This window comes from Tursiops truncatus, chromosome 1, assembly GCF_011762595.2.
Source record: "Tursiops truncatus isolate mTurTru1 chromosome 1, mTurTru1.mat.Y, whole genome shotgun sequence".
Taxonomy (NCBI): domain Eukaryota; kingdom Metazoa; phylum Chordata; class Mammalia; order Artiodactyla; family Delphinidae; genus Tursiops; species Tursiops truncatus.
The window spans coordinates 183,236,753-183,261,533 of record NC_047034.1 but is presented as its reverse complement, the minus strand read 5'-3'; the positions used below and the strand labels follow the sequence as shown (position 1 = coordinate 183,261,533).

At 62.4% G+C, this 24,781-nt stretch overlaps 2 protein-coding genes across 6 annotated transcripts; one reads left to right on the top strand and one right to left on the bottom strand.

The window, feature by feature from the left end:
- Window positions 1-204: 204 nt before the first annotated feature.
- LOC101324314 (ATPase family AAA domain containing 3A) lies at window positions 205-17,939 on the top strand. 4 transcript variants are annotated; one of them, XM_073797465.1, is made up of 18 exons: window positions 205-514; window positions 3,813-3,889; window positions 4,508-4,609; window positions 4,728-4,787; window positions 5,284-5,353; window positions 5,558-5,723; window positions 5,893-5,962; window positions 6,344-6,499; window positions 7,011-7,067; window positions 7,247-7,372; window positions 7,562-7,686; window positions 8,771-8,822; window positions 9,147-9,217; window positions 10,022-10,189; window positions 11,255-11,363; window positions 13,200-13,305; window positions 13,588-13,740; window positions 15,595-16,093. In XM_073797465.1, the coding sequence occupies exons 1-18, from the start codon at window positions 313-315 to the stop codon at window positions 15,675-15,677; spliced, it is 1,953 nt and encodes a 650-aa protein (XP_073653566.1). In that variant the 5' UTR covers window positions 205-312; the 3' UTR covers window positions 15,678-16,093. The 4 variants fall into 4 exon arrangements, with proteins under 4 accessions (XP_073653566.1, XP_033701217.1, XP_033701229.1 ...); XM_033845326.2 differs by lacking the exon at window positions 15,595-16,093 and adding an exon at window positions 17,158-17,939 and having other exon boundaries at window positions 206-514; XM_033845338.2 differs by lacking the exons at window positions 13,588-13,740; window positions 15,595-16,093 and adding an exon at window positions 17,158-17,939 and having other exon boundaries at window positions 207-514.
- A 66-nt stretch (window positions 17,940-18,005) lies between these two features.
- TMEM240 (transmembrane protein 240) lies at window positions 18,006-24,720 on the bottom strand. Of its 2 annotated transcripts, XM_019942312.3 has the most exons (4): window positions 23,646-24,720; window positions 23,341-23,447; window positions 18,816-19,024; window positions 18,006-18,683 (listed from the first exon to the last, which is right to left on the bottom strand). In XM_019942312.3, exons 1-4 carry the CDS (start codon window positions 24,669-24,671, stop codon window positions 18,535-18,537), a joined length of 1,491 nt encoding a protein of 496 aa, XP_019797871.2. In that variant the 5' UTR covers window positions 24,672-24,720; the 3' UTR covers window positions 18,006-18,534. The 2 variants fall into 2 exon arrangements, with proteins under 2 accessions (XP_019797871.2, XP_019797869.2); XM_019942310.3 differs by having other exon boundaries at window positions 18,006-19,024.
- Window positions 24,721-24,781: the final 61 nt, after the last annotated feature.

Here is a 24,781-nt window from a genome sequence, read left to right as displayed (position 1 = left end):
CCTCAATTTCGTTCCTGACCAACCCCGGTCACCTGGCACCTCGCCCCGCCCCCTGACGGCCTACCCGCCCCCCCCACCGAGCCAGCTCCTGCAATCGCTGCAGCGATGCCGTGACGTCACGGTCCTCGCAGCCAATCCGAGGGCCGCGCGGGGGGGGACATGGACCTCACGCGCATCCGTCGCCCTGGAGGAAGGGCCGCCGCCGCGCCTGCGCAGTCTCTGCCGCCGGCTCGCGGCGCGTGGGCCGTGCTCTGCGTCGCGCGCGTCCGAACGGCTACGGGTTCCGGCGGCGGCGCGTGGAGCTCGCGAGCCATGTCGTGGCTCTTCGGCATCAAGGGCCCCAAGGGCGAAGGCGCGGGGCCGCCGCTTCCGCTGCCGCCCGTGCAGCCCGGGGCCGAGGGCGGCGGGGACCGCGGCGCGGGGGACCGGACTGGGCCCAAGGACAAATGGAGCAACTTCGACCCGACGGGCCTGGAGCGCGCGGCCAAGGCGGCACGCGAGCTGGAGCACTCGCGTGAGTGCGGGGGTTGGGCGCGGGGAGGGCGGCCGGGCGGCGGGCTCGGGGGCACGGTGGCCCTTAGTGGTCTGAGGGATCGAGCGGCGAGTGGCCGTCGGGGGGAAACCGGTCTCCAGCGGTAAGCCAGCCGGAGCCACCCTGCGTGCAGGGAGGTTCGGGATCCCCTGATCCTCTGGCATCTTCCCAGTTGCCACGCGTCCTTCAAGTGGGGAAACCGGTGCCGAGGGGACTCAGGGGTACAGGCAGCAGCTGGCAGGGCTGCACCCTGGTCTTCAGTTACCGCCTCTTGCCGTCTCCACGTGGAACGGCCAAGGGGGGGCCTGGTAGGGGATCCGTCCGCGGTGGTTGCTTGGCAGTTTTCCGCTTAAGAAGGGAAACGTGTTTGAGGGGCGTTGGTCTTAAGGGAAATAAAGCAGATTTGCATTTATCATTGGAAAAAGGTAGCGTTCAGGTAGGCGAGGTCTATAAAGCAACAGATCAAGCAGCCCTGGGCCAGTTGATGACCTTCCTGACCCAGGCCCTCAAGACAGCGGTGAGTGTACCTTCACTTAGCCCCTGGGTTTTTCCATAAGCTTCTTTTTTCTTGTGGCTTTAACAGTTTGTGTCAAGATCAAGATTAAGGGTCTGGAATATAGCACATGCTGAGTAGGCAATAGCTGGAAGAATACAGTAGCTCTTAAACTTTTAAGCAGAGGTGCTCTGTTCTCAAAGAAGACTTTATGGAGCAGTCTTGTTGTGAGCAGAGGTGAGCACAGTCTTCCTGTCTGAGGAGGGGGTGGCCTGGCACTTTGTGGCTCAGTCCCCGCCTTCCCGCTGGGGCCACGAGAACATCCTGGGCAAAGGTCTCCAGCCTTTCTGGTTCTCAGATCCTGGGAGGGACATTCAAAACAGAACAGCCTGTTTCCTTAGGCCTAGCTGGAACACGTCCCTCTTCAGAGTGGGTGTTAAGTATATTAGATGTATTAGGTTTGCAAGATAATTTCATTTATCACTTGATGACTGAAGAGAGGCTTGCAGAGGAGCTTGAGAGACAACGGTTGGGCTTCAAGAAACCTCAGATGATGACAGACTTCTGACACGAGACCTAATACTTTAGGTTTGTTGGGGGGGTTGGCCCATTCACCGTGCCCAGAATTTCAAAGTTTGCCTCTTTTGAAATGTGAAGGCCGACTCTTGGCCTCTGAAACCCACACAGTTGTACGTACAGGCTGGTGTGAATAGCCTTGGGTGTGTCTGAGGGTAGCAGCGACTTCCTGTCTGCTCCTGCCTGTGAATTGCTCCCAGGTCTCCTGCACTGGCTGCCCCAGAGCTCTTGCCCCAGGACATTCTCCACCTGGGTCCCCAGAGCCTTGGCCTCTGCTCCCCCATTTCCCCAGCAAGCAGCATCTCCTGCAGAGTCCCTAGCTACCACCACCTAGAGGCATGGTCCACCCCACTGGCGTCCACATCCAGTGATACTGTCTCAAGTGTGGACTCTACTTCATTCTTGTTCCTGCCATCCTTCGTGGCTTTTCTGCTGGCCGATGGGGGAGGTTTCACCCTGGGCTGCCGCCCTTTCTGTCCCCATACCCTCCTTCCCAGGGTGCCTGAGCCCCTTCTGTCCTTAGCCCCTCTGCAGGCCTGTTGTCTGGAGATGCTCCCAGTTCACAGCCAGAGTGCCTGCCCTGGTTGGCCTGTACCTGCTCTTGTTCACCTCACTGCTCTCTCCACGGAAACCAGAGACGTCCCCAGCTGCTTCTTACAGCCTGACCACTGTCTGTGTCCTTCGGGGCCCAGCCTGATGCTACCCAGTTCCCCAGGTTTCCCAGGCCCTCCTTGGACGCCAGAGCAGCACGTTGGCCTTGAGCTGTGTGCTCCACGCACGTACAGGGTGCCTGCCTGTGGTGGGTACAGTTAACGTGGCGGCTCGCACATCTCTCGGTGTAGGACGACTTCGAGGTGACAGTCATCGTCGTCAGCACTGAGGTCGTAGCTTGTGATCGGGGGGCTCGCGGGTTCCTGTGCTGAGCGATTTCCGTGCTTTCTCCATCTCACTCCACGGGTCGGGGGAGGGAGCGCCCTGCTCCATTGGCAGGCAAGGTGCTCGGAGCAGTCAGCCTACCTGTCAAAGGTCACGGCGTGAGTAAGCAGGCCAGCTGCAGGTCCTCCCCATACTCTGAAGCCAAACCACGAGCCCCAGCCTACCTCAGCCCTAGAGCTTCCACCACGTGCCAAACACGTGCTTGGAGCCAGCGAGCCCCAGGGGTTACGCTGTAGTCAGTGATGCAGGTGCTGCAGCTTGGGGTCCTGGGGTCTGCTGCTTACCTTGAAGGCCTCAAAAAATAAGACAGATTGTGGTGGGGGGGGAGAAGGGTGGACGTGCGGGCAGCAACCTGGGAGCGTGGTAGCATCAGGGAGGTGGGCTCATGGGGTCCCAACCTTCTCTCCGTGCTTTTATGTGTTAGAAAGTTTTTGTAGTGAAGCGTGGCGCACAGGAGAACTCTGTCATCGCGGATCTATTAGAGAGGCCCGACGTGCAGGCGTTTTCAGCAAGGAGAGCACCGGATACCCACATATTTCCACATGTGAATTCCGCTGATGAAGAGAATACACCTGGAAGTTGTCAATCACACACACACGTGTTTCTAACATGTGGCCTGTGAAGAGCTGTCAGCCTATGTGCATCGGCTTCTTTCTGGGTTTTGGTTTTTTTTTTTTTAACATTTATTTATTTGGCTGCACCAGGTCTTAGTTGCGGCATGCGAACTCGTAGTTGTGACATGTACGATCTAGTTCCCTGACCAGGGACCTAGACCCCTGCACTGGGAGCACAGAGTCTTAGCCACTGGACCACCAGGGAAGTCCCTTCCTTCTGGTTTAATCCTTGTTTGCCCCTTACGTTCTTGCCTGCCTGTGCTTGCCTGTCTGTGAATCAGTAACAGGTATCAGAGGCTCAGGAAAAATGTTCGCACTGGAGAAATAAAGGACGTTCTAGCCACAGGCTTGCTTTTTGTTTAATGGGGAAACGACCATCATGTTGACCCTCCTGCTGTCAACAGGCGGGCAGGGGACAGCCTCTCTGATGGAACCCTTTGGAGTGTGACAGTCCCCTGGGGGCAGACCGCGCACACACGCTTTCCGCTGGGGATGGAGCATACACAGGTGGCCCTTGGAGGGAGGGGTGGCTGAGCAGGTCCGACCAGGGTGGCCACGCGTGCGCTCAGGTCGAGGTGGGCTGTGGTGTCCCTGAGCAGCCCCTGGCACTTGTGAACACTCGCCCGGTGTCCTGATGCCCACACACCTGCCCCCGCTGCAGGACACGCCAAGGAGGCGCTGAGTCTGGCACAGATGCAGGAGCAGACGCTTCAGCTGGAACATCAGGCCAAGCTCAAGGTGAGTGTGGGTGTGGTGCTGGCAGAGGTGGGCTGCAGCCCCGAGGCTGAGGGGCCCCCGGACAGACAGGACATGGGCGGTGGGTGCAGCTCCTCCCTCTAGGATTTGAGGGAAGCGGGGATCAAAGACAGGTGTGTGGCCTGAGTTTTGTACAGAACTATCTGGAAGGGCAGATGTGGGTGAGGAGTCTGGTCTCCCCGAGGGGGGACTCCTGCCGTCACTCTGAGCACGTAGTGAGCGAGCGTAGGAAAGGCACAGGCTCTACCCTCCACCGCGGGCTGTTGTAAAGCGAATCAGAAAGCAAGCACGTGGCATAAGCGCGGCGGAAACGGTGTAGGGGGCTGGGGGAGTGACAGGCGCCCCAGGAGACCGTCTGGCTGCTTTGGGGCCTGGCCCTGTCCGTTTTCCTGGCTTCTCTCTGCTTGTGGGTCTGGGTCCTCCTGGGCCTAGGTGAGGCTACAGCTGAGCACCCACAGGCCTGTGGGGTGCAGACCAGGCTGCATCCCTGCCCAGGCGCTGCACAGGCTGTCCGGCTCCTTGGAGCCCACGCAGGGGAGGGGCGTCGGGGCGGGAGGCCTGGCCAGGCCCTGGGCTCAGGGCGGCTGGTGTGTCGCGCAGGAGTATGAGGCCGCCGTGGAGCAGCTGAAGGGCGAGCAGGTCCGGGTGCAGGCCGAGGAGCGGAGGAAGACCCTGAGTGAGGAGACGCGGCAGCACCAGGCCGTAAGGCGGCGGGGCTGGGGCATGCGGGGCGCTCCTCGGGCCCCGCGCCCGCCGAGTCCCACCCTGGACCATGGCTTCTGTGCCCGGGCCGTGTGCACACCACCCTTTCCCTCCCTAGAGGGCCCAGTACCAGGATAAGCTGTCCCGGCAGCGCTATGAGGACCAGCTGAAGCAGCAGGTGAACTCTGCCCAGCCGCCTGTCTTCCCTGAGGGCGTGGGCATCCCTTGGGGCGGGTGGGGGCCAGAGCCTGGGGTCTGCCCGGCAGTAACCACTACCTTGGAGGGGTGGGGATCTGCCCGCACCACCCCAAGGGTCTCCCGGGTGGGACCCTGACTGACGGGTCTGTGAGGGGCATTCAAACGGGTCTGTGGGGGGGCATTCAAACGTCGAGCCTGTTGTGGGCGTTTTAGTTTTTAAATTAAACAGTCCAGCAAAAAGCCTGTTTTGTGAGGACAGCTATGGGTCAGGGCTGCTCTGAGGCCGAGCTAGGCTGGGGGCCGCGGCTCCTGCCTCGGGCCGTGCAGCCTGCAGGCCTCAAGGCGACCATCCCCTGGGGTCGGAGCCCCTGGGGCGATGGGGACATCTCTGAGGCCAGAGCAGCTAACCTGTTGGTGTGATGTTGACCGTTTCCTGAACTCGAAGCCCTTCCCTCTCCCTTGTGGCTCCTTTTCAGCAACTTCTCAACGAGGAGAACTTACGGAAGCAGGAGGAGTCCGTGCAGAAGCAGGAGGCCCTGCGGCGAGGTAGGGCCCTGGCCTGGGAGCTCACGGGCCAAGGGCCACGGGCCTTGCTTCAGGCCCTGTGCTTCCCAAGCAGCGTGAAGCAGCGGGCGCAGAGACCCTTGGGAGAGGGGGGTGGGGGGGTACCCGGGGGGTACCCTGCGCTTGCGCTTCATCCTGGGTCGGGGGGCCTCGGGCTGAGCGCTGCTCCCCGCTCTCCCTGGGCAGCCACCGTGGAGCGGGAGATGGAGCTTCGGCACAAGAACGAGATGCTGCGGGTGGAGGCCGAGGCGCGTGCCCGGGCCAAGGCTGAGCGCGACAATGCTGACATCACCCGCGAGCAGATCCGCCTGAAGGCTGCTGAGCAGCGCCAGACCATCCTGGAGTCCATCAGGTGAGGCCGTGCCCAGCGGGCATCCTCTCGCCCCTTCCCCTGAGCAGGCACCCCACTACTCCGCTGGCCGGTCCTTCTGCGGTGACCTTTGGGGCTGACCTTGGAGCCTGGGCTAGGCGCACGGGCACAGCCCGATTCCTTCCCAGTCATGCCACTGCTTCCCCTGCAGGACGGCTGGCACCGTGTTTGGTGAAGGATTCCAGGCCTTTGTGACAGACTGGGACAAAGTGACAGCCACGGTAAACAACGCTGCCGTTTTCCTTGCGGTCTGTGTCACGCGTCGGGGTCTCTGCTGGCTGTGAGAGGCGCCTGGCGCTCTGAGCGTTCACAGACCTAGGGCTGAGGCGGTCGCTGCCCCCGCGCCCCCCACTGCCACTGGAAAGCCACAAGTGACGCAGCCTTTGTGTTTGGGGCGCTCGGAACAGCTCAGTGTTGGCCCTGGTGGGGCTGGGAGGAGGGTGTGGGAGGGGTGCCAGGCGTCCGTTTTATCTCCACACCAGTGCCTGCCCTTTGGAAAGGTACTGGTGGGGCCCGGCTGAGACTCAGGGAGCTGGTGGGGGAGCCCCTCTTTTCTGCCGGGGATGAGGTGGGCACCACCTGCCTCCCCTGCCCTGTTCCAGGTGGCTGGGCTGACGCTGCTGGCCGTCGGCATCTATTCCGCCAAGAACGCCACGTCGGCCATAGGGCGCTACGTGGAGACGCGGCTGGGGAAGCCGTCCCTGGTGCGGGAGACCTCTCGGATCACGGTGCTGGAGCTGCTGAGGCACCCTGTGCAGGTGACCGCGGGCCTCCTGGGTCCGTGTGGCCTTACGGCCGAGTCGCACACGTGACCCTTTTCCCCTTTTTACCCAATACTGCCCTGTTCCCCTGCTCACAGGTTTGCATTTGGCTCTCTTTCCTGACGCTATTCCTCTGGCCCTGTGGCGTCAGCACTGGGGGCACCCTCACGCCAGTCTGCTCCGTCCCTCTGTGGGTCTGTGGGCATGACCGTCCCCCTGGGTGGACTGGAGCTTGTATACAAACTTCTGGGGCTCCAGCAAGCCATCTACCCGTAAGATAAGTCGCTGGAAGCAGCCCTGTGTCGGCTGCCTTCCTCGAGGGGAGCCAGGCTTCCTGCCTGGCCTGGGTGCTGTGCACCCACGGGCAGTGCTGTGGGCTGTCGCTAGAGGTCAGTGTCGCCGACAGTCTCCCCTGCCAGCCTTCTCCAGGACAGCTGGTAACGCGTGTTCTGGGGCGGCTGCACCGTGGGCGCCGCCGTTGACCCTGATACCCCCCCGCGCCCCGCAGGTCAGCAGGCGGCTCCTCAGTAAGCCTCAGGACGCATTGGAGGGCGTCGTCCTCAGCGTAAGTGGGGCTGCCTGTCCCTGGGACCTTCCTGCCCGGGCGGGGCTGCTCGGCCTTCCTGGAGTCCGGTTTACTGGCTGAGCCCCAGCCAGGGAGAGGCGGCCTCTCGCACTGACCCAGGCACTCAGGAGGGATGGACTCAGCGGCAGAGCGTCCCCAAACCTCGTGTCCCCTGGCAGCCCAGCCTGGAGGCTCGTGTGCGGGACATCGCCATTGCCACGAGGAACACCAGGAAGAACAGGAGTGTGTACCGGAACATCCTGATGTATGGGCCACCTGGGACGGGGAAGACACTGTTTGCCAAGGTGAGGGCACAGTAACTGGGGGTTGTGGAGTCTCACCTACCGGGGAGAGGTGCCGTGGGCACATGGGAGGCGGCCCCTGCCCAGCTCTTCCAGGAAGGGCGTCTCCCCACACGCGGTCTGGTCCCCAGCGACCGGGGCGGTGGGCTGGAGGGCAGACGGAGCAGGCGTTAAAGTGCCTTTCCCACCCAGAAACTCGCGCTGCACTCAGGCATGGACTACGCCATCATGACGGGTGGGGATGTGGCCCCCATGGGGCGGGACGGCGTGACCGCCATGCACAAGGTCTTTGACTGGGCCAACACCAGCCGGCGAGGGTGAGCTGGGTGCCTCCTGGGTGGCCCTGGGGCTCCTGCTGGGAAGGGGGGTTGGTGACTTTCCCCACAGCCTGTCCCCAAGGTCCGGGAGCCTCTTGGTCCCAGAGACTTTGTTTTATTTTATTTTTGGCTGCGTTAGGTCTTCGTTGCTGCGCGTGGGCTTTCTCTAGTTGCGGCGAGTGGGGGCTACTCTTCGTTGTGGTGTGCAGGCTTCTCATTGTGGTGGCTTCTCTTGTTGCGGAGCACGGGCTCTAGGCGCGTGGGCTTCAGTAGTTGTGGCATGCAGGCTCAGTAGTTGTGGTGCACGGCCTCAGTAGTTGTGGCTCGTGGGCTGTAGGGTGCAGGCTCAGTAGTTGTTGCTCACGGGCTCAGTAGTTGTGGCTCACGGTCTCTAGAGCGCAGGCTCGGTAGTTGTGGCGCATGGGCTTAGTTGCTCCTCGGCATGTGGGATCTTCCCAGACCAGGGCTTGAACCTGTGTCCCCTGCATTGGCTGGCAGATTCTTTTCTTTCCTTTTTTCCTTTTTCTTTAAATCTTACTTATTTATGTATTTATTTTTGGTTGCATTGGGTTTGGGTTAGGGTTAGGGTTAGGGTTGCTGCGTGCGGGCTTACTCTAGTTGCAGTGAGCGGGGGCTACTCTTCATTGCGGTGTGCGGGCTTCTCATTGTGGTGGCTTCTCTTGTTGCGGAGCACGGGCTCTAGGTGCGTGGGCTTCAGTAGTTGTGGCACGTGGGCTCAGTAGTTGTGGCTCATGGGCTCTAGAGCACAGGCTCAGTAGTTGTGGCACACGGGCTTAGTTGCTCCGCGGCATGTGGGATCTTCCCGGACCAGGGCCTGAACCCGTGTCCCCTGCATCGGCAGGCGGATTCTTAACCACTGCGCCACCAGGGAGGCCCAGTCCTGGAGACTTTAAACCGTTTAAGACAAGGAGTCACCAGCCTATTTTTAGTTACTTTCTCGTGACACTGGTACTTCACATGCCCCCGTCTGCGGCCAAGATCTGGGTCCCGGTGGGGGCAGTGCAAAGTTTGGGGTTCCCGCAGGGCCGTGCCCTGCCTGCCTCACGTGGCCCTGCCCTTGCAGCCTCCTGCTCTTCGTGGACGAAGCAGATGCCTTTCTCAGGAAGCGAGCAACTGTGAGTTTCTGGAGGCCGCCCTCTGGCCTGGGGAGCGGGCAGGGCGGGCGGGGAGCTGGCAGGGTGGGCGGCCTGGGCCGCGGTGTCTGCACTTCCTGGGAAGGTCACCGGGAACCTGCTCCTCAGCTGAGCTTTCTTCGTCCATTTTATTTGAAAAGTGGAAGTTCAGCGTCTTTGGAGTCAAGCTTCAGCCTTCGAACTTAGATTCATTCTGTCGTGGGCGAGCGGGGGCTGCGCCTTTCTGCGGAGCCTTTCCTTAGCGCCCCCGTGGCTGCTTATAGAACTCCGGCGTGCGGACCTGACGCCGGACTTTTGTCTCTGCAGGAGAAGATCAGCGAGGACCTCAGGGCCACCCTGAACGCGTTCCTGCACCGGACAGGCCAGCACAGCAGCAAGTGAGGAGAGCCCGTGTGCGGGGGCCGTGGCACTGCCTCAGCTCACGTGGCTGCTGTGGGGCGGCCGCCCGAGCAGGCTCACGCCTGACCCACGTGGCCGGACGCAGTGGGACGGCCCGTTGGGCGCCGTGGGGCGTCTGTGGAGCTGCAGAAACAATGTGCTGGGGTCTCTGAGGCAGAGCCGAGGGGCACAGGCTCGTCCACAGGCCACTGCCCTTGGCTCAGGCCCTGGGCATTTCCAGCTGCCCATGAGATGCATTGTCAGGGGCTCACCCCACAGCCAGGGGCCCCAGGTCGCAGGTTGCCCTAGGATTGGGCTGGCCCTTCTGGGCCCCCTAATCCTGCTCCTCCAGGTGGGTGAGGTCCCTCCAGCCCCCTGCCCGCTGGTGGCATCTAGCCCTGCCGGTCAGCCAACGTGGCTACCATGCCAGACTCACTAGCCTTGCCCGCTGCAGCTGCTGCCGGTGGAGACCCTACCCCCACTGAGACCCCCAGGGGCGTGTCGAGTTCCTGCTGAGTTGGCACGTCTGCTTAGCTGAGCCCCAGGCTTCAAGACCCCAGCACTTGGTGTGGGAGGGGCAGGGATCTGTCTCAGACCTGGGTCCCTGGGTCCCCGTCCCTCCTGCACACAGGGAGGCTTCCATGGCTGGGCCACCAGTCGGGGAGAGGCATGAGCTGGGGCAAGACAGGGAGGGATGGGAGGCAGAGGGCAGCGCCGGTGCGGCAGGGTCTCGCGTGTGAGGACGCCGCACGGCGGGTTCTGCTGGCCCCGAGCCCTGAGCTCCCGCCGTGTGCCGGCTGCAGGTTCATGCTGGTCCTGGCCACCAACCAGCCCGAGCAGCTGGACTGGGCCATCAACGACCGCATCGGCGAGATGGTCGGCTTCGAGCTGCCGCGGCGAGAGGCGCGGGAGCGCCTGGTGAGGCTGTATTTTGACAAGTATGTTCTTAAACCAGCCACAGAAGGAAAGCAGTAAGTGTCCCCGCCACCACGGCCGCTCCCCGCCCGTGCCCCTGCCCCTGGGTTTCACGTGTGGGGTCATGATCGCCCATCACTGGAGGCCCTGCTGCCCCGTCCCGCCTTTGAAACGCTCAGATCCAGGCCACAGTCAGGCCCTGGCAGTGGCGGGCTGTGCCGGCCCACTTCTGGCCTCGCTGAGCCTCCCTCTGGGGCCCCTCCCCAGCACACGGCGGGGCCCACCAGGCCGGGGGTGCCCTCCCTGCTCGTCCAGGCCCTCTCTCGCTGTTGTCGGGAGCGTTCCAGATAAGCCAGCGCTGGTCTATTTGTAACCCTCTCCGGGGACCAGATCTCAGCCCCACCGACCTGGTTCCCGCCTGGCGCTGCTGAGCCATCTTCTGCTCTGCGGCGGGCTTTGCCTGCCCCTGCCACCTGTCTGACAGCTGCCCCCAAGCTCTCTTATCTGGGTCTCTTTTTCCTTTTGCCCCTGGCTGGCCCCAGTCCCCCACCTCCCCACCCTGCTCCAGCTCCCGATGGCGCATCCTAGCCCAGCTGCAGCCTGGACACTGCGTGCAGCCTGAGGTTCTGAGCACTTTTTCACAGGAGTCTGAGCGGGCTCTCTTGGGCCTTCAGCCAGGCCTGACTGGGCCTGGCATCCGCCTGCCGGGGCGGGATTAGGAGCTCGGCCGCTGTCTGAGTGCTGGGCGGGGTCCCTGCCCCCAGGCAGGCGGTGGAGCTGGGAACAGGCCCCCCGGAGCTCCTCCGTTCTCCCACATCCTGAACGGCCCCACGGCCGCCCCTAAGCCCAGCATGTGCCCCACCCAGGCCCCGTCTTGGGCTCCACGAGGAAGGGACATTTGCCCAGCAGGGTAGGAAGGTGGAACAGCCAGACCTGGCCCCAGCAGTGGACGTTGGGCAGGGGGTAGCTCATTAAAGTGAGGGGGTCGGACGTGTCCCGCCTGGGGTTTCCCAGCACAGGCTCCTGCTCTCCGTCTGTGTGGGAGCCTGGGTCCCTCATGGGCCTCTGCTCTGGCCCGGGTCCTGTGGGCGCCCAGGCATCACTTGGGAATTCTTTACCAGGCGCTTGAAGCTGGCCCAGTTTGACTACGGGAAGAAGTGCTCAGAGATCGCACAGCTGACAGAGGGCATGTCGGGCCGGGAGATCTCCCAGCTTGCTGTGGCGTGGCAGGTGAGCTGGGGATGCGCCCCGCAGGCCAGAGCCCGACCGAGCCAGGGACCCTCAGAGTTGTCGAAAGGTGACTGGGCTGGCACCTGCACCTCCCCCCCACCAGGGTGTTTCTGAGTGATTTTCTGCACAGACGTGACATGATGCCCTCCCTTCCCGCCACCACCCTCTGCCCCCCGCAGCAGGGAGGATGGGCCAGGGCCGTCCGTGGCTTCGCGCGTTATGGTCCTTCCCAGTGTCATTCTGGCTCAGGTCAGGCGTGGCCCTCTCAAATCAGCGTGTCCGGTGGTCATCAAGCTCAGGGTCTTAGGAACCTGGGCTTTGTCCCAAGCTGGGGCCCAGGACAGTTGGCACAGCAAACTGCAGACGGGTGGAGGGTCCGGGGGACACTGCCTGGGCCAGGGATGGAGCATGCCCGAGGGCGCAGGAGGGCGCAGAACGTGAGGAGCCAGGAGGCGACTGACCTGATAAGGAGTCGGGCGTTGCCTTCCCAGCCCCTAGAGGCAGATTGCTGCTTTCGGGACTGTCTGCGGGGCGTGAAGGCCTCAGGCGTTCTGGCTTTTTGGATGGGTTTGCTGAGTCCTGAGGGCCTGAGGACAGCTGGACCACGGGAGGTGATTCCATCTTCACCTTGTGGCTCAGGGCACACAGGCCAGAGTGGCCCTTGTCATTCCCAATAGCCAGGCTTTCATCTGAAACATCCCAGCAGTGGTTCCACGGGTGCCCAGGGCAGGGAAGCCCATTGACTCCCGGGAGCCTTGGGTGCAGCCATTCAGAACAAGTTTCCCCATATGGTCCTTGCCAGGTGGAGGGTGCTGAGTGGCTCATGTGTGTGGCCACGTGACAGCCTGGCCAGTGTTAACTTAGCACGAATGCTACGTAGACATCTGCTTGGACATCCTTGCCCAGATACACAGGGGGGCCGTATTAGTCAGAATGAACTAGGTCATGCTGCTGTAACGGACAGCCCCAGATTGCAAACTCTGTCCTCATGTGAGTCACAGGGTGCCCTGCTCCAGGCTGGCCTCACTCAGGAACCAGGCCTCACGAGGTTGGCTGTTTCCACGACCAACAGAGTGGCGAACAGGGTGTCTTAGCCTGGGCGGCCGTGACAAAATGCCACAGCCAGGCGCTTGAACAGACATTCATCTCATGGTTCTGGAGGCTGGAGGTCCCAAATCAGGATGCCAGTGAGGGGGGTTCCAATGCGGGTCCGCTTCCTGGCTGCCTTCCAGCCGCTTTCTTGCTGTGTGCTTGTGCAGAGCCCTTGGGGGTATCTTCGTACAAGGACGCCAGTCCTGTAGGATCAGGGCCCCACCCTTAGGACCTCGCCCAACCTGAATCGCTTCCTTAGAAGCCCCATCTCCATGTGCAGCCACACTGGGGGTCAGGGCTTCAGCGTGAACTGGGGGGCGACAAAGGCTCAGTCCCAGTGGCGCCCAGTCCCAGTGGTGGGGAGCGCCCTGGCGCACCTCCCCTCCCCCACCCTGCCCTGCCCTCCCTGCTCGTTGGGGAACCAGGGGACAGGCCTGTGTGTGCCTGCGTGTGGGGAGCTGAGGATAGTGGCCCCCGCACGCGCATGTGAGGGTGAGCGTTTGCGTGTGGAGGCCCAGAGCCCGTGGCTGCGCTCCCTGTGTGTCCAGCCCCTGGGCAGCAGGGCCCTGGGCACGTCTGCTAGTCCCCACCCCCACCCCCTGTGAGAGAGGGCCAGAATGCCTTGGGGGTCCCACCGTCTGGGACAGGACATGTCAGTGTGTCCCCTTGGAGTTTCTCCCCTGTGGCCCCAGGTGCACGGGGCTGGGCCACTGTGGTGACTCCTGCCCACCCTCCTCCCTCCAGGCTGAGCAGCCGGGGACCTGTGCACCTGCTCCCCGAAGCCCAACTGCTGGTGTCGCATGGACCCCGCTGCAGCTGCCACCCCCGTGCGATGGTTTTGTCAGTGCAGGTCCGTGCTTCTCACCCTGCAGCTACCTATCATGGGGACCTACTGTTTTTTTTTTTAAACGTAAAACTCATTATTTTAACTTTTTTTTTTTTTTTTTGCGGTACGCGGGTCTCTCATGGCTGTGGCCTCTCCCGTTGCGGAGCACAGGCTCCGGACGCGCAGGCTCAGCGGCCATGGCTCACGGGCCCAGCCGCTCCGCCAGCATGTGGGATCCTCCCGGACCGGGGCACGAACCCGTGTCCCCTGCATCAGCGGGCGGACTCTCAACCACTGCGCCACCAGGGCAGCCCTGGTTTCTGTTTTTTGGTAGTGGCCATCCTGATGGGTGTGAGGTGGTGTCTCGCTGTGCTGTTGACTCGCGCTCCCTGATGATCAGTGATGCTGAGCATCTTGTCGTGAGCCTGTTGGCCATGCGTGTGACTTCCTCTGAGAAAGGTCTGTTCGAGTCCTTTGACCTTTTTTTAACTGGGTTGTTTGAGGTTTTCTTGTTGAATTGTAGGGGTTCTTTATGTATTCTGGATATTAACTTTGTCTCAGTAGTTTGCAAACATTTTCCTCTTTTCTGCGGGTTGCCTTTTTTACTCTGTTGATAGTGTCCTTTGAAGCACAAAAGTTTTTAATTTTGATGAAGTCCAATATTTTTTTTTTTTTCTTTTGTCAGCTGCTTTTACTGTCATAGCCAACAAGTCATTGCTAAATACAATGTCTGGAAGCTTCTCCCATCTGTTTTTATCTATGAGGTTTATAGTTTGAGGTCTTATGGTTAGATCTCTGATCCATTTAGAGTTGATTTTTGTATATAGGGTACAACTTTGTTCTTCTGTATATGAATATCCAGTTTTCCCAGCGCCACTTGTTGAAAAGACTGTCGTTTCCATTCAGTGATCTCAGCATCCTTGTTGGAGGTCACTTGACCATATGTGAGGGTTTATTTCTGGGCTCTTTGTTCTATTCCACTGGCCTGTGTCTGTCTTAGTGCCAGTACCACCACACTGTCTTGATCACTGTAGCTTTGTAGTAGATTTTAAAACCGGGATATGGGAGACTTCCAACATATTCTTATTGAAGATTGTTCTGGCTGCTTGGGGCCCCGTGAGATTGCATATGAATTTTGGGGTGGATTTTTTGTGTGTTAATTTCTGCAAAAAACATCATTGAAATTTTGATAGGGATTGCATTGAATCTGTAGATTGCGTTGGGTAGTACTGACCTCATAACAACGTTGTCTTCCAATGCATGAACGCAGATATTTTTCTGTGTTTTCATGTCCTTAATTCTAGCAAAATTCAATGTACAAGGCTTTCACCTTCTTAGGTAAGGTAATTCCTAAGTATTTTATTCTTTTCGATGGTGTTGTAAATAGAATTGTTTTCTTAATTACTTTGCCAATTATTCAGTGTTACTGTGTAGAGACACAAATGATTTTGTGCATTAATTTTGTGTCTAGCAACTTTGCTGAATTTATTACTTCGGATTTACTATATATGATAAGATCATATCACCTGCAGACAGTTAATTTTACTTCTTCCTTTCCAGTCTGGATGTCTTTTCTTTTTTCTGCCTGATTGATCTGTCTACAATCTCTAGTGCTCTGTTGACTAGAAGTGGTGAAAACGGGCATCCTTGCCTTGATCCTGATCTCAGAGGAAAAGCTTTCAGTCTCTCACCACTGAGACGACGTTTGCTGATGTTTTCTTATCTGGCTTTTATCAGGATGAGGAAATTTCCTCGTATTCCTAGTTTATTGTTTGTTTGGCTGTGCTGCACGGCTTGCGGGATCTTAGTTCCCTGACCAGGGATCATGCCTGGGCCCTTGGCAGTGAAAGTGTGGAGTCCTAACCCCTGGCCTGCCAGGGAATTCCCCCTCGTTTATTGTTTTCATCAAGAAAGGGTGTTGATTTTTGCCAAATGTTTTCCTGTATTAATTGAGACAATCAAGTGCTTTTTGTCCTTCATTCTCTTAATTACTTACCTAGGTTGATTCTTCCCTAGGTGAACCATCCTTGCACTCCAGGGAAAAAAAGCCCACGTGGTTGCGGTGTATAATCCTTTCAATACGCTACCGAGTTTGGTTGTTAGTATTTCATTGAGCGTTTTGCATCAGTTTTCACAGAGGGTCTGGTTCTGTGTGGTGTTTTGTCTGGTTTTGGTATCAGGGTGATGCTGACCTCAGAGTGAGTAGGAAGTGTTTCTTCCTCTCCAGTGCTTGGAAGAGTTTGAGAAGGATGGGTGTTAGCTCTCCTTTAAGCTTTTTTTCAGTGAATTTTTTTTGTTTTTGAATAATTCCAGGTTCACAGAAAAGTCGCAAGGCTAGCACAGCTCCCTCCACACTGGCCGTCTCACCACATCCCTCAATTCCACCTCAGACGTGATCTCTCCCAGAACCCACCCAAATGCCCATGACATTCAGTCCTCCTGTCTCGGGCTTCTCTGGGCTGTGACAGTTCTCAGGCGTCCCTTGTTTCTGACGATTCCGGCAGTTTTGAGGAGTCCTGTAGGACGTCCCTCGTTGGGTCTGTCTGATGGCTTTCTCATGAGTGGAATGGGATTGTGGGTTTTTGGAGGAAACCAGAGGTGAGGGCCCCTTCTGTTCACATCGTATCAGGGGGCACCAGACATCCACACGACATCACAGGGATGTTGGCCTGGATCCCCTGGTGTCCGTGGTGCCCACCTGGCTTCTCCGTGGTAAAGTCGCTGCACACCCTCTACCTGCCCCTCCCCATCAGGGACCCCCTCTGGCTGCCACCCCACCTCCTCAGCTGCTTTGCAGAACTCGGGCTCCTCGCAGGAGGCCTCAGGGACGGCCCTTCCCTCTGCAGCTTCAGCCAGGCGCTGAGAACAGCCGTGTGGGGAGCAAAGTGACTGGTCATCTCGGATGGTGGGAACTTGCTCCCTGTGTCCTGCGTGGGCTGAGGCTCCTAGGGACCTAGAGAGAAACAGCTGGTCTGGCTTGGGCTCCCTGCTCGGTGGACACTTGAGTGCACATGTCAGAGCCACAGCTGGGTGACAGGAAGCAGCTGGGGCCCGGGGTCACCCAGGAGGCACGCAGCCTGGCCAGAGGAGACCTGCCTGGGCAGCTGAAGTGCTGTGGCCCACACTGGGGCCCGGTGAGCCGAACTGTGGTCATCCCGCCCACGTGCACGGCCCGGGAACCTGGGCATCGCGGGTGCAGAGCGCCGCCGGCAGCCCGGACCACGGCAGCCTGCGGTTCTGGGAGGACCGTCTGCAGACAGTGGGGCCCCGAGCGCTCTGCGTGGAGGGCAGTTTGGCCCCGGGGGCTCTGCCTCTCCTGGTGTCTGCGTGGCCTGTGGTGGTTCTGTTGGCTGCTCGTTGGCCCTGAGCCCTGCTGTCCAGGGGGCAGGGCCCTCCGGTCTGCGGTTGAGGGCTGGGTTGCCCCCTGACAGCGGGCCTCTGGGTTTCTTTTCTTCGAAAGCCACTGAGAAAGCCAGTGGAGCAGCCAGCACTGGCACCAGCCGGGGGCGCGGGCAGGGCCCCGGGTTTTGCAGGGATGGCAGCTGCTCTGGGCTGCAGGGTCGCCTGCGAGCACGTGTGTGCTGCCGCATGTCGGCGTGCGCCTCATGCTGAGCGGCCAGGCCCCTCCTGCAGCTGAGCGCAGGCCCGGGAGAGCAGCCCACGCTTTGCCCCACTTGCCCCTGCCCCAGAGGAGTTGGGTTCTGGGCGGCGAGTGCAGCAAGGATGGGGCTGGCCAGGCTGCCTTGTCCCTGGGTCAGGCCTGGCCTACACGGGTGAGTGGTGACTGGTGGGCCCTGAGGAGCCTCAGGCTGAGGCCCTTCCCCCACGCGGGCAGCCCCTGTGCTGCCCTGCCTCAGTGCTCTCTTCCCCTGCCAGGCCATGGCGTATGCCTCTGAGGATGGGGTCCTCACCGAGGCCATGATGGACGCCCGGGTCCAGGATGCCATCCAGCAGCACAAGCAGAAGATGCAGTGGCTGAAGGCAGAGGGGAGCCGGCCCCCGCTCCCAAGTTCACAGGCCGAGTGAGCCGGGCCTGGACACCTGCAGCACGCTGACCAGGTGCCCCAGCTCCCAGCGGACGTGGTGACACCACACAGCCGCCCCCCTCCCGGCGTGTGTAACCTTCCTCTGGTCAGGCCCAGGGCGGCAGGGCAGCATTAAAGGCCTCTGCTCAGGACCAGCTGCGCGGTGCAGCCTTGAGGTGGGGTTGGTTCCCCTGACCCCGCAGCCGCCCCCAGGACACTCCCGGGAGACATGTCCCTCCAAGCCCGGCCCAGACGGGGAGCAGGCACTGTCCGCCATGCCCGGGGCAGCGGCCAAGCTGGCAGCACAGCGTCCCAGGCAGATGCTGGCTGCTGCAGCAGTGACCAGCAGTAGGGGGCCCGGCCAAGGACCTGACCTTGCCCAGTCCCTCCCAGGGCCAGACCCGAGCCCATGATGAGCAGAGCTGACCTCTGTGCAGCCCAGCTGTCCTCGGGAGGGCAGTGCCCTTGAGGTCTGTGAACCCATAAAGCCGGGTGCCAAGAACCAGCCCAGCGACCCGCGATGGCCAAGGATGTGTGGAGCGGGGGGACTGCCAGCCCACAGAAGGCGAAGTTCTCCCGGATTGGAATTGGGGGTCTTTTTATCCAGAATCTAATAAAAACTGACAGATACGTCTCAGTGTCTGTCTCATGGCTGATGTGCGGATCCCTGGGGCAGAGGCAAAAAGAAGAGGCAGAGGCTGGAGCTTTCTAGAGAATTTACTGACCAGCAGGGGTGGGAGTCACAGTGAGGCGCCCGACCCGGGCTGCCGCCGCGGGGCTCAGAAGCCTTATTGCTGGGCCCGGGCCTCCCCCGGACCCCTGCCCGCGCCCCCACTGCGGGCCGCGGGCGCACACGCCTCATGCACGTGCCCCCGTGTGCAGACGTGGGCGCACCCGGCTCCCGGCCGTGCTCGCCTCCGGCAGAACTGGCTCCGGCTCCGGAAACCAGACGGACGGACGGAGAGACAGACGCGGGCGCACAGGAAGCCGCTGGTTTCCAGCGGCGGACGTGGTCCTGGGCTGGGCGGGCGGTCCCACCCGCGCCCCCGGTGCCGCTGTCCCCGCGCCCCCGCCCCGGCCCCACCCCGACCCCCTTTATAAAAAGAAGAGGAGACAGCACCTTCCGCCGGACGCGCCCGACGGCCGCGGGCGCCCTGGCCCGGGCCGGCCGTCCAGTCCCGTGAGCGTGGGCGCGGTGGCCGGCGGCCCCGCGAGTCCTGCGCGCGGCTCAGAGGTGCCGCGGGCTCGGGTGCCCGTTGTGGTAGAGTTTCTGCTTCACATGCACCATGTTCCCGGCCGCCTCCTCGAACGGCCTGTGTGGCCGCCGGCCCAGCTCCCGCAGGCTGCACAGCTTGGGCAGCCAGGTCCACGAGCCGTCTGCGGGGCGGGGGGCGCGGTCAGGGCGTGGGCTGGTGGGCGGGGCCGGGAGTGGGCATGGCGTGGGCGTGGGAGAGGGCGTGGCCCCGGCGCGGACGAGGCTGTCTCCGGGTCCCCGCGCCGCGCACTCACCGTAGCGCCGGCCCGCCCTCCAGGCGCGCACGGCGCAGTGCAGGACGCCGTCCATCCACACCAGGAACCAGCTGATGCAGAAGCCGAGCAGCAGCCCCAGCATGAGGTCGATCTCCTGCTTGGTGACGTTGTCTGTCACGAAGTAGTTCTCGGAGGCGTCCACCACAGACTGGTCCCCGTCGTACGGGATCACGTAGTGGACGTGGTGCCTGGGGGCGGCAGGGCGGGCTGGCACCTGTCCCGCGGGGCGGGCAAGCTGCACCCGTTTGCCTGCAGGGGTCTTTGAAGCAGACCTTGTGGGGTGCTGAGGTCGGGAGGGGCCAGCGCACTCGCCCAGGACCCGGGTCACCAGGTGGGAGGCTGCCCGCAGGATGGGAGTGTGCGAGGTCATAGGTCAGCGTGAAGTCCAGTGGCTGGCCTCCACGCATCACCCTCGTCCCTCTGCCCAGCCCGGGGCTCAGAGGCAACCCTGACACGGTGACAGGAGCACAGCGCAGGTGGAGAAGGCGTACCGGGGCGAGGGCCCAGGCGGGGTGCCCCCGCCCAGTGACAGGGTCACAGCCCGCCCGTGGGCCTGTGCCCAGAGGCCCCCACTGGCTCCTGGGGCACTGCCCCTCTGGCCTCTCCCTCCCACCCTGCAGTCACTCCGCCCTTTCCTCAGCTTCCCCTCCAAGGAAAGCCACGTGGGATGAGCCCTGCCTTGGACCTCTGGTCTTCCTTTTGCCCCTCTGTCCCTTGCAGGAACCTCCCCTGCCCCAGTTCTCTGTGCTTGAGGCCCGGGGGCACCCCCTTAACCGTGCCCCACACAGATCCCAGGTCCTGGGACAGACCCTGGACCATGGTCTGTCCCCTGCATCCCAGCACCCACTGAGGCCTGGGCCGTTCCCCTCAGCCTCCCCTCCCTTGACAATCCAGGCGGAGGCCACACTGAACCCTCCCCACAAGGCTCCCTCTAGCCTCAGGCCTGCCTGGATCCTCTCTTCCTCCAGGAAGCCCTTTGGGCCCCACGATCCCGGGTTGGGTGGCCCTGCCCAGAGACCAGTACCCAGGGCAACAGACTCTGGGCTCCACGCCCCCCCACCACCGACAGGAGGGCCGGGGAGAAGAAGCTGCAGGACCTGGGTGCCCGAGGCGTGTGGGGTCCGCGCACCCTGAGCCCCCAGTCACCCTGGGGCCCCTCCTTCCCCGAAGTGCAGGAGCCACCTTGGGGTGCGCCTGCCTGGCTCCCCTCCTACCGAGTCCCTCAGCTGGCTTCTCCAACTCTCCACCCCCAGCACGTCCCCGCGGCACCCCACGTCTGCTCTGAGCTCCAGCTGCCTGCATGGCGTCTCCACGTGGGATCTACAGACACCTCAGATTTGCACCTAAAAATAGCTCCTCCCTCCCCAACCTGCTTCTCCCCATCTTCCCTCGGTTACATGTCGACACCTCTGCCTGGTCTCCAGCTGAGATGGGTCCCCGTCCCCCCCTCGCAACTGAACATGAGCCACCCTCCCCGGCCCCCCAGGGACCTCCTCACAAACGGAAACCCCCCAGGACATCCCTGACCCCAGGCCCCTGTTGCCCGTCCATCACCGACATCCCTGTGCCAGTGGGGGCCACACAGTGCTTTCCACCCCGTGGAGACAGCAGCGGGCAGGCCCCATGTTACCCCCCTCCCGCTCCCCTGGGGACTCCTGGAGCCCATCCGGCTCAGCTTGTCCAGAGTAGGTGGGGCCTCAGCCACCACGGCCCCTTGAGCAGGGACCACCACACCTGGGTTAGTTGGAGAGGACTGCCTGACACATGGTGGCGGCCGTAGCTCATGTGGCCACAGCTCGCCAATGGCCCTCATCAGTCATCAATAGGGACGGAGAACCCTTGCTGAGCGCCGGAATGCGTAGCGGCAGAGGACGCCCTTCGTCACCCTGTGGCCAGGCCTCCAGCAGCTGGTAACACTGAGCGTCGCCGCCATCTCCTGCCCTCCTGCCTTCCCGACCCCGACAGGGAGGGTCTTCCTCGGGACCACGACTTCCTACCCCTGGACAGGGCAGGAAACTTGAAGATGGAGTCACCGAGGAAGCCAGAAACGCCCCTGCAAGTAGGACAAGGCCAGGGCCCCGACTGCCCCGGGGGTGGGGGGTGGGGGGGGGACCTCCAGGGGGTCAAAGGTCATGACCTGTGCCCCCATCGCTGTCCTAGCACCTGCCGCTCTTCCCCTGCTCCTTGCCCTCCTCCTTCCTCCAAGTCAGGCAGGCCCCGGGGTGGGGGGGGGCAGGTGGGGGCTCAGGTCACCCACGTGCACACGTATGTCCGTGATGTGTGCATACATGTGTCCTGCCTGGGCCACGCATGTTGCATGTGTCTGAGGTCGGACGCATGTTGTGTATACACGCCGGCCACATGCACAGGACATGGCGTGTATACCATGGACTCGGCCCATGAGCTCCACATGTGTGCATGTGCACGCTCGCCCGGGCACGAGCACGGTGCGTGTCACATGGAGATGCACATGCACTGGGCTTTGCGCACAGCCATCCTCTCTGTGGGCACCGTGGCATACGCACGGGTGTGCACCCACAGACACAGCCTGCTGGCACGCACGCTTCACAGCATTTACACACGTGTCCTCTGTATAAAATTCTCCGTATCGGCATGTAGAAGGCACACAAGTGTGTGTGCGCCTTCTCTGCAAACGGGGTGTACACACAAGTCGAGTCCGTTGTGGCAACATGTGTACGTGGTTCGTACACAGAGGCCTGATATGCCAGACTGCACCCTGCAGACATTCACTGTGCCCACAGGGCGCACACGGGTGCTGTATATTGTGTTACACACATGTACTGCGCATACACATGCATGTTGTCAATATACAAGAATACTTTGTACACGGAATTGACACATCCTGTATGTAGTGACGTGTACAAAGCACACATACATGGACACATACACACACGGAAACACTCTACGCCTACAGCAGGCGTGGCTCTCGTGTTGTCTGTGTCTAAGCTGTGCACTCAGGCCTCGCTGTGGCTTGCACTCCATGGGCGCTTGTTTTACACAATCCACGTGTACTCTGGACACTACATATGACCCATGCACATCCCCGGAGCAAATACACTCTGAAAACACACCCTGTCTGCCCAAAAGGGCCTCAGTGTGAGGTCTTAGGCACACATGTGCAGGTCACACTGCAACAGCCCTGCACGGAAAATGGGCCTCACTAATGTTTAGGGAGCTGAACCCTGGGCCGGTGGCGGGCACACCTCCGGTCTCCGGGAGGGTCTCAGGACCCCCGCTCACACCCCCAGGCTGGGTCGGCCCAGGGAGCGTGGAGCTGACCTCCTGCCGCTCCTTGGCCTTGGGCCGTGCGCACCAGGCAGGAACACGCGGATCTCCGCGAGGGTGTGGCCACCCAGCCAGCACTCCGGATGATTCCTGGCCAACACTCGTGAGGGCCGTTTACACGCCCATCTCCATCTGCCCTGCTGCCCATGTTCTGCTTCGACACCCGGTCTGCACGCACAGGCATGTAGCATGCTTAGTGAGGCATGAAACTGTCCTGTCTCTCACACACCCCTCGCCCAGTACGTGTGCACACGTCCCTGGAGCAGCAGCACAGGGCAGGGTCAAGAGCACGAGTTCCCTGCCGGCCGCATGGCCCTGGGCAAGTCTGTCTGCTCTCCCTGCCGGCCGCATGGCCCTGGGCAAGTCTGTCTGCTCTCCCTGCCGGCCGCATGGCCCTGGGCAAGTCTGTCTGCTCAGCCTCTGTCCGCTCTCTCGGGGGCCCCAGCGTGCGTGGGGCCGAGGGGCTGCTGCGTGTGCGCACATGTATATGCACAGACGGTACACACATGCGCGTCTCATGAGAAGATGTTTATTTCGTACATGGACATACAAACATGCATGGCCAGGAAGACTCCATCACTACATGTGCACAGAATGGGGGGGGGGGTCACAAAGTGGGTGTAGGGACCTGGGCTCTCCCCTCTCTCTGTGTGACCTTGAGCAGACTCCACCCCCGGCCTCAGTTCCTCCCGTGGACAGCGAGGGGGTTGGGCCAGATGCCCCTCAAGGTAGGCCCTGCCCACCTTGACCTTCTGCTCTTCCCCCTAGCTGGCTCCCAGGAAATTTCATGGACACAGCTCAGGGCCCAGGGAGGAGGATGGTGTCCTCTGTGGGCATAGCCGTGCGCAGGATCCCTCCCGGGACACCAGGCTGGGCTGCTGCTCTCCTGGTCTCCACGCCCCGGGCCAGGAGGCCCTGGACCCGTTCTGCCCGTCACCCGCGGGCCCTTTCTCTAAAGGCAATTTGGGAGGGGGTCCTACTGCCTCGGGCATGCTCCCCACTCCCGGAACACCTCTGTGCCACGGAAGCTGGCCGGTCCTTCCCCCACCCGGCCTGGCGCCAGCCTCAGCAGCCCCCACCGGCCTGGCCCAGCTGGGCCTTGCAGCCCGGCCTGCATGGCGCTCGCTGGAGCCCCAGTGGGCCCCACCTCCACCCCACATGTGTGATCACGCGTGTGCCCCTCTGGGCGCAGACTCACCGGCCACAGTTGCAGTGGCAGACGCGGTCCTCGCCCCGCAGGTGCGGGAGGATGTAGTTGTGGAATCGGTCCAGCAGCGCGTTCATGTCCATCAAGCACGCGATGGCCTGGAAGAGCCCATGACCGGTCAGCGCCGAGGAGCGACAGGCTGGGCCGGCGCCCCCCGGCGGGGGCCGACGCGCTGGGGATGGGGGAGCGCAGGCCGCCCGGGCCGGTAAACAAGGCGCGGGAGGGGGAGGCGGCGCGCGGGCGCGGAGGCGGGAGCGGGTGCGGGGAGCGGGCGCGCGGGAAGCCCCTCCGCTCACCATCACGATCGACGCCCCCAGAATCATGAAGATCATGGTGTTGGCGCTCATGGACATCGGGCGGGGCCGGGCCGGGCCGGAGCGCCGCCCCCCGGCCCCGGCGCCCCCCCGGCCCCGGCCCGATGCTGAGCCCCCGCCGCCTCTGCAGAGGTCAGCCCGCCGCGCACCCACCGCCGCCGGCCGGGGAGGAGGCGCGGGGCCGGCGCGGGGCAGGGGACGCGGCGCTCCCGGGGTCCTCGGCCGCCCGGCCCGCGCGCTCGCCGCGCCCGCCGCGCTCCGCTCCGCCCTCGGCTCTGCCTCCCGCTCTGCGCGCGGCGCGGCTCCGGCCCCCTCCCCCCGCGGCCTCCCCCGCGCCCGCCTCCCGGGAGGGACCTCGCCGCCCGCGGCCGCTCGCCCCCGCGACGCCGGCCGGACCCCTCCCCGGGGGCCGCAGGGCCCGCTCGCCCCCATCTGGCCAGTGCCGGCCCTGGCTGCCTGCCCAGCGCCCCTGGACCACGGGCCGCGTCCCGCCCCGACCCGCCGGGGCGATCCCGGAGAGGCCCCGGGCTTCCTTCCGCTCTCCTCCTCCCCACTTCTCAGCTGGAGGCCCCTCCTCCCCGCCCGCCCGGGGTCGCCGGGTGAGGGGCTGCGGGCAGACTGGTCAGCACCCAGCCTCCTCCGGCAAGAGGCTGCCTTTAGCGGAGGGGCCGCAGGGTCCCTGCCAGGGAGGTCACTCCGGAGCCATGGCCACATGGCACAAGGATGGGGCCCAACACAGGCTAAAGGATCCCCTACTGCGGGGGCAGGGCCAGCCTCAGCCCCGGCTCTCCTCAGGGGTGGGCCGCGAAGCTCAGAGGCCCGCGTCGAAGCCCTGATGTGGCTGCCCCATGTTGCTGGGGGCTGGGGAGGGGTCACTGAGCCAGCCCGCCATCCACAGGCAGGGGACAGCACTGCCCACAGAGGAGTCCCCGGAACACCTCTGTGCCACGGAGACCAGGAGGGGTCACCAGGCAAGAGCGGTCCCCGCCCAGGGAGCAGGTGCCACATCCCTCCAGAGTCCCAGTGGACGGGAGGCCCTCGGGGTGGTGCTAGAGAGCTCAGCTTGACCCACAGGCCCGGACTGCCGTCTGAGGACCCTGACGGGAGGTCCAGGCCAG

Excerpts from the sequence above, each read along its gene's own strand:
- TMEM240 (XM_019942310.3), bottom strand. The coding sequence starts at position 24,671 with ATGTGGCACCTGCTCCCTGGGCGGGGACCGCTCTTGCCTGGTGACCCC. Across the intron at positions 23,448-23,645 it reads TGGGGGCGTCGATCGTGATG|GCCATCGCGTGCTTGATGGA; the intron begins GTGAGCGGAGGG and ends GGGCTCTTCCAG. Across the intron at positions 19,025-23,340 it reads TGCCACTGCAACTGTGGCCG|GCACCACGTCCACTACGTGA; the intron begins GTGAGTCTGCGC and ends TGCCGCCCCCAG.
- LOC101324314 (XM_073797465.1), top strand. The coding sequence starts at position 313 with ATGTCGTGGCTCTTCGGCATCAAGGGCCCCAAGGGCGAAGGCGCGGGG. Across the intron at positions 10,190-11,254 it reads CCAGCCACAGAAGGAAAGCA|GCGCTTGAAGCTGGCCCAGT; the intron begins GTAAGTGTCCCC and ends ATTCTTTACCAG. Across the intron at positions 11,364-13,199 it reads AGCTTGCTGTGGCGTGGCAG|GCTGAGCAGCCGGGGACCTG; the intron begins GTGAGCTGGGGA and ends TCCTCCCTCCAG.